Genomic DNA, 7,525 nt, shown 5'->3' on the forward strand with positions numbered 1-7,525 from the left:
CGGGCCCGCCTCGGCGCAGACGGAGCTGAGGGACGGCGGCAGCACGAGTTTCTGCGAGTTTATTGGTTTTAGTACAAAATAGCTATGGCTAAAATTCGCTAGCTTAGGAGGAGCTGCTACTGGAGAAGTCTTTTTCTGGGCTGTAAAACAATACTTCAGGTTATGAGGGAAGAGAAGCAGAACCAAGAGGGCAGGAGTTAGGAAATGTTTCAGATGCCAAAAAGGGAGAACGCTGGAAAAGAACAAGATGCTCAAACCAGCTACATTTGATTAAAAATAAGCATTTCAATTTAGGTGTACTTTACATGAGAATTTGTCAAGAAGTATTCCAATATTAAGCCAGCTTATTCATACACTCCAACTTAGTTACTTTATCCAGAGAACCACTGAAGAGGAAGGTCTCTCCCTCCCTAACGTCATTACTGCAATGGCAGGTGTTGTCCTCCCTACATGCCTGAGGGCTCCTGTTCACCGGTACCTCGACAGCCCCAGCCTGCGTACCTGTCTCAGTGCTAAATCACCATAATTTAGCTATCAGTGCCTCAGGTAGGAGCACCAGACAACGTAGCAACACCTGTGCTAGCTCTAGGCTACTTCAAGCTTGCTCTGCTTAAGTGCATCAAACACTGGCTCCGATCGCTTTACAGTAAAGCTCTGGCTTTAGGTGCAGGTGTCATCTCCTCCTGACCACATGACTCATTTATTATCACACTTAAGGCCATAAAGTCTTTCTACTTTGCAAAGATTCTCTTCTCTGTTGTAGTTAGATGCTGGGAAAATAAATTCAAATAATTGAAAATACAATGAGAACACATTTCAAATTCCGAATCTACAACCGAGGTTCTTTAACCAGAAACATCCAACAGCACAACGCCCCCTTTTCTTCCTTTGTTCCTTCTTCCCTTCGAAGGCACTTCTGGATTGCGTAGTACATGCTCTTTGGCTGCACAGACAGTCAGAACACATAAGGCTTGCATGCTAGTCACTCCTCTTCCTTCATATTACTGGTCTCACTCTCATGTTTCTTATCCGCTCCCTGATCTGTGGGCTTTGCAGCACTGTCTTCATACTGACACAATCTGCTTCGGCTTCGGGCTCCCGGCTGGTACAGCTGCATTGCTGGACGATCCTGAAATAAATCAAAGCTATTTAGACTCTTTCATAGCCCCATGCTATCATGGTTATTATGGCATCAGTGATATTAAAAATGCCTCAATTCAAACTTTTCAAGGTGTTCCAAGTTAAATTATTCCACCATGGTGGTAATGTAACTTCAACTGTCTCAAATCAAGATTGACTCTGTTGTAAGGCAACATCCCTGTTCAAGCCATAGAGAACACTGCACATAGTTGAAGTTATTTGTAGAGTTTCCTCTTGAGACAAGTTCAGCTCACCCCCTCTCAGAATAGAGGCCAACTTCAGAGTTTCTTAAAAACCTTGAGTTTCATTTGTACCTGATAATGCCTTAAGTGACATGGAAAACTTGCATTCTGATGCTGCAAAAACAGATTTGCAGAGTATATACAACTAAACTCAAGATGTTATTTCTTGAGTCTACAGGAGATCATCTGTCATATTCTGCATGTAGCAGTCTCGTCCCTGTTTTGAAGGAACCTGTTCAACAACACTCCCACTTGGAGATATATTTTCATAGCATCAGCTGAGATACAGGTAGCTTACTGATGCTCTACCAACACCTTAAAGATACAGCCTATGGCATAAGTCAGCAAACGAAAAGGGATCAGCATCTTTACAATTTAGCCCATGGTATCTTGGCTCAATTCCTATATAGAGAAAAGAAATATCACAAACAGTTTAGCAAAGTTTAGTGGACAAATGGGCAAACTTTCTAGCAATGGCAGTTTGTTACCAGAACAGGGAGAAGTTTCAACATAGAAACCACATGGGTTTTTCTCCTTGAAATACTTTTATCCTAAACCCCACAAACTAGTCCCTATGAATCAACACATGAATTTAAAGAAATCCAGCACCTTGTTTCTGATACGATCCCTCTTAATTGTATCTTCTTTTTTATCGTCTTTGGTTACTTTCTCAGATTTGTCCGTGCTGCTGGTAAAGTCTGTAAGATCACTTTTCTTTCCCTTTTCTCTGAGTAAGTCTCTCTCCTTTTTCACCTCTTCCTCTTTTCTTCTAAAAACCTTCTCCTTCTCAAAGCGCTCTTTCTGCCTCCGACGCTCCTCTTCTTGGCGTCTCAGTTTCTCCCTCTGTGCTCTCTCATATTCTCTGTCTCTTTCAAAATCTCTATCTCGGTCCCTGTAGTCCTTTACACACTCATCTTCTGATCTGTATGAAAACAAAACTGAAAATTAAGCTCAAAAGATTCATCAAACAGAGCTGGGAGATCAATGCAATACTGGTGTAAATTTGCAATATGAAGACGAAACACTGGTAGGTTCTAGGGAGCTTTTGGGAAGTGGTAATAACCTGAGTCATGCATGATAACCAGAGATGACACTGACTGCTAGCGCTTCCTAGTCCTCTACTTCCATAGCTGGCTGAGTCTCCTCTGGCTTTGGAAAATATTGGAATTTCTCCATCTCATCTCTATTTCTCAGATGGCAGAACTGAACCTTGAACACATCACGGAGCTGTTGAGAATTGCACTTTCCACTTTGACTTTTTACAAGACTTAAAGGGACTAGTAACTGGAGTACACTTCTCTTGCTGTGGTTATAATTCTCTCACTGCAAGGACAGTGCTCATAGCCTGCTGCGGGTCACCTACACCTGGGCTTCTTTTATAGAGTTCCTACGCTGAGTTGCAAAAATATTAAAATTTGTCCACTAGTGGAGAATTGTCAGGTAATTCACACAGCTTTCTGTAATCATGTGGATGTGCGCTGCCATGGAGAACACATCCCATGCCTTATATCAGAAAAATAATTTGAGAGGAATTTCAAAACATGGTCATGGCAGAGCAATCTAAGCCTCAGTATGATCAGGAAACAAGTTATATATACATATATATTTATAGCAAGTACTAGAATACTTTTTTGCCTTCTCTTCTTTTGTCTCCCCATCAGATCGTTTGGCAGATGCACTACTCGCATTTTTTTCCTCCCTCAGAGTCTCTTTTTCCAGTTTCTTGGATTTTTCTTTTTTCTCCAAGTCTTTTTCATCTTTTTCAGGCTTCTTAAGTAGCTACAAAAAAAACAGAAGTCTCAACCAAAAAGCTCACTCTAATACATATTGTCTGGCACAACACCGAAATTGCATCAAAGGAACCATAGTCTGGTAAGAAACAAATATTAAAGTCCTATTACTGTAAATCATAGTATTTCTAAAAGCTGGAGTGTATGAGTAAGCATAATTCACACAGCCGACTAGGGTTTTGCTCATAAAACAGGCCATTTTAGAAAGGTTAAAAAGAGTCTTGATTCCATAGTGAATTCACAATTCTGTTTACCACAGCATGTACAACAGTCACATGACAAAAGCTTTAAATATTACTATGAAGCATTACAGCAAGTAAACCTTTACAATGCCTAATATTGAATATTACAAAAAAGTGGTAATTTACTAACACCAAACTCATGTGATTCTTCACACAATACTCAAAGCACATTTTGAGAGACTGATATACAAATAATAGGGGAAAGGGAGTGTAACAGTTTATAATAAAGAACTGTTCTAGACCTTAATCTTTGGTTCTTCTTTTGATCTGTCTCTTTCTTTTTCTGGGCATCTGTCTACTTTCTTCAGTTTTTCAGCTTCTTTTCTCTTCCTTCTCTCCTCCTCTTTCCATTTTCTTCTTTCTTCTTCTCTTTGCCTTTTTCTTTCCAATTCTCTCCTCCTCCTCTCCTCTCTTTTTTCTTCTCTCAGTCTCTATGTGTGTAAAAGTAAAGAGAAACAGTGTACTTCCACACTAGAAAACATCCCTTTAAGCCTGACAAAATACTTTATCACTTTGTGGCAGGGGATTTAATCACCAAATAACTCGCCTCAAAACCGCCTCTATTACAAAAGGAAAAAAAAAAAAAAAGCCTTGTCGTATCTATTGTTCTGTTGTGAACCTGAACATGTTACAGCAGCATTTTTTTTTTCCTCTTGCTCATAAGCCTTGATTTATACTGTCTTAAAAAAAAAAAAACACAACCACAACACTAGCCTCAGCCTTTATCATTGTAATTTTAATTAAGTCTGCCCCATCTGTGATTTTCTCCATCGCCAGAAGTTAAAATGATATTACGTGCTAGGAGAAAGATCATCTACAAGGACCTCAGCCATAACTGCACTACAAATTAAAGCATTAAAATGCAATCTGGTTTGGTAGTGCCACAAGAGATGTTTAGCTGTGACAGGAATGCACACAAAGCACCACCATTCCTACAAAGGTCAGCGTTCTAGTAGATTAAAATATGTGAACCAGACATTAACAAGTGAGATGGGTCGAAAGTTGCTTCTTCAAAAGGATGGGCAGAAACATATCAATATACACACTGCAATATACACATCCATGTTTTAAATGAGCAAAATGTACTTGCAAGCAACAAGAAGATTCTGGATATAAGTCTTACCTGTTTATTTTTCAAGAAGTTCAACAAAGGAGTAGTCTTTTTAGCTAGAGAATATATAAAACAAGTGTAAACAATTTGCCCTATCCAATACTCCAATACCTACAACAAAACCCTGTATGAAATGAAAAAGCCTTATGGATTATCCAGGCTATCTCCTCTCACATGCAGCAGTGAAACAAGCATTCCTGAACAGTGGCAACTATTAGGATTCTATAAACTTCTTTAGGACACTCATATGATATCCAGTACACCTATCTGGAAAGGGATATTCAGTCTGCATTAGTCTTCTCCCAGGTTCTCTCACTTTGAAAGAGATACCTGTAACATGCTTACAAAAGAGCTTTCTGGTAACTTTTGTGGTATTTTACCCAACTACAGTATCTCTTAACTTGTGGCTGCATGGAATATCACTGCTCACAGCATTTTGCATTAAACATCACTGCATCTCACTGAAATGCAGCCACTCCACAGCCTAGTCTGGTTAACAAATATCTGACTAGCAGCTTAAAACAGGAAGGAAGGTTATCACATAAAACTTAAACCTAGAGAAGAATTGAGAGCATGGGAGCAAGATAAAATACACTCAATAATATTAGCCTAAAGATTTAACAAATACCAAGCAAGTACACAAAAGAATTCAATCTCCTCAAGGTTGAGAAATCACCGCTTCAAATTACACCACATACATTTCTTTGTGCTCTAGGAAAATGTAACTCTAGTATATAGATTTCCATACCTATTAGCTCTTTGTTTCTTGCCTCTATTTCCTCCAACAAAGTTTCAGGGGTGGAGGTTAATTTTTCATCATCTGCACTGTAACTTTCCAAAAACTTCTTGTACTCTGGATCTACAGAGGAAGGTAAAGGGAGGACGAAAAAAAAAGAGAAAAGAAAAGAAAAAACAGACATACTGTAGTATAAAAAGAATTTGCACCGCGCACTGCTGGAAGTCTGGGTTAGATTTGCGTAAGTTGTGCTGTTTATGTCACCCTGTCATAAGCTGGCAGCTCTCAAATGAGCTGCTGCATTATGTTTATCTAGGACAATCATATTTAATAGATTTGCAGCTGACAAAGCAGTGCTAATAAGCTTCACATACAATTAAACAAACGTTCTATTGATAAAATACAGTGTCACAGTAAAAACATTATATTCAAATTACTGCTAGGACTTTCAAGTCTACACATGCAAAACAAACTAGGTAACTGTTATACCATCTTCGATAGTTCCAGTTTTGGCATCCTTTTTCTTACTCTTCTTTTTTGCAGCTTTTTGGAAAGGTGCAAACTCAACTATGGCAGCATATTCCTGACCTGTTAAGAGCAGAGGGGAAAAATACATTAAAATAGAGATGAAACAGATATAAAATAGATTATATTGTCCATGTCTAAAGCAGGAAGACAAGCCTCAGAAGAAATATGCAACAATAGAAGAGACTACTTGGACAGCATTAAAAAAATTCTTGTTTTTTGAAAGCCATTTAATAAAAAAAAAAAAATTCCAGAGAGAGCAGAATTCACAAACTAAACACTCTCACTGTGTTAACAAAACAGCAAATTCAGAGACTCACAACAAGAAAAAAATTCTAGATTTAAGACTGCCCATAACTGTCAGTTCAGCCACCTCAGCTACACCACACCACATAATATCCTCATCCTACAGACTATATATTCATTGTGCAAGCAGAAGAGAGTATTTTGAGTTAATGCAACTGAGGCAAACCTCAATTTTTGGCAAAACACAATAGAATGCAAAACATTATAGGCAGGCTTTAAAGTTACATCTTCTGACAAGAAGGCTACATTTATGGCCACATAAATCCAATATTGCTCTTAGGTACGGCAAATACAGAGTGCTGTCACACTGCAAGCCAGCTTATTTAAGAGATCTAGGCATTATTAGAACAGTGTCATGCAACCCTCCTAAACAGGGAAGAATCTCGTGGACAGAGCTTTGTGTCACATAAAACACCTGGCTGGATAAAATATAAAACACGCATACCTGAAACAAAAGTTCAAGGTGAAATCCTTAGCCTACTGAAGCCAACAAAAAGACTCTTGTTAAAGCTTTTGCTAAATACGTAAAATTAAGGTCTATCAATGAGAAACTAACAACTTTTAGTGCTACCCAACGTAGGCAGTTTTGAGATGTAAAATTTAAAAACACGAGATGTACTGAATACCTAACGTGTATTCAGAAAAAAGATAAGCGGTAGCTAAATACTTGGATGTTTAACCAATGAATGAAACAGAGTATTTGTTTCCTGCAGATTAAAGCGTCCAGAAAGCAGTCACTTTCACAAGACAGCAAGGAACAAGCTGTTCCTTTTACTGAATCAAGATGACTCACTCAGTTGTAAATTTGAACAAGTAATGATCTGAATTAAAAACTGATCAAAAAATAAGTCACACTCTTAGAAGCATAAAGAACAGGTGAGGGGAGTAGCAGAGGGTGGCTCATTAACCTCAGCCTCATTTTGTTTGGACAGCGACACCACCTACCCACTTTCACTTTTCAGACTTTATACTCGGGTATGACAATGCAAGTATTCTAACCTTATTAACGCAGCAACTGGATTTATATTGATACCACTACTATGTACACTTAATTAGGTTTTACATATTATTTAGAAAATCAATTCAGAAACATACAAAATCGATTTAGATTAGCTTTCACAAAGCGTAAGGCGTTCTCTTCGTTCTCTGAAATACTGCATGACGTTCATTTAAGGCACTAAACCCAAACAAATCGGAAACAGCATGCTAGGCTCCCCACAGCCACCCCTCTAAAATTTAACTAACACAGTGCACACGCACCAGGAAAGATGCAAACACACAGCCGAGCACTGTTCACTTGCCTTTGTGATCGACAAAAACATAGCCGTCAAAGCGATCCCTGAAGAGGACTATGTCTTCCTGGTTTTTAAAGTTGATATAGGCTCTCGAGAACATGTGAGGGTACAAGCTGCAGAAAGACAAGATCGAGAGAG

General features: G+C 38.7%; 1 protein-coding gene across 1 annotated transcript; it reads right to left on the reverse strand.

Moving 5' to 3' along the window:
* Positions 1-819: 819 nt before the first annotated feature.
* Positions 820-7,505, reverse strand: UPF3B (UPF3 regulator of nonsense transcripts homolog B (yeast); the record flags this gene model as incomplete). Its single annotated transcript, XM_009695833.1, has 8 exons — positions 820-1,129; positions 1,992-2,304; positions 3,010-3,161; positions 3,657-3,845; positions 4,538-4,581; positions 5,274-5,384; positions 5,751-5,849; positions 7,394-7,505. Coding segments are annotated over 8 exons (1,167 nt in total), but the record flags the coding sequence as incomplete, so codon positions are not given.
* Between the last annotated feature and the right edge of the window lie 20 nt (positions 7,506-7,525).

The sequence above is a fragment of the Cariama cristata genome, unplaced genomic scaffold (genome assembly GCF_000690535.1).
Source record: "Cariama cristata isolate BGI_N322 unplaced genomic scaffold, ASM69053v1 Scaffold40292, whole genome shotgun sequence".
Lineage (NCBI taxonomy): Eukaryota > Metazoa > Chordata > Aves > Cariamiformes > Cariamidae > Cariama > Cariama cristata.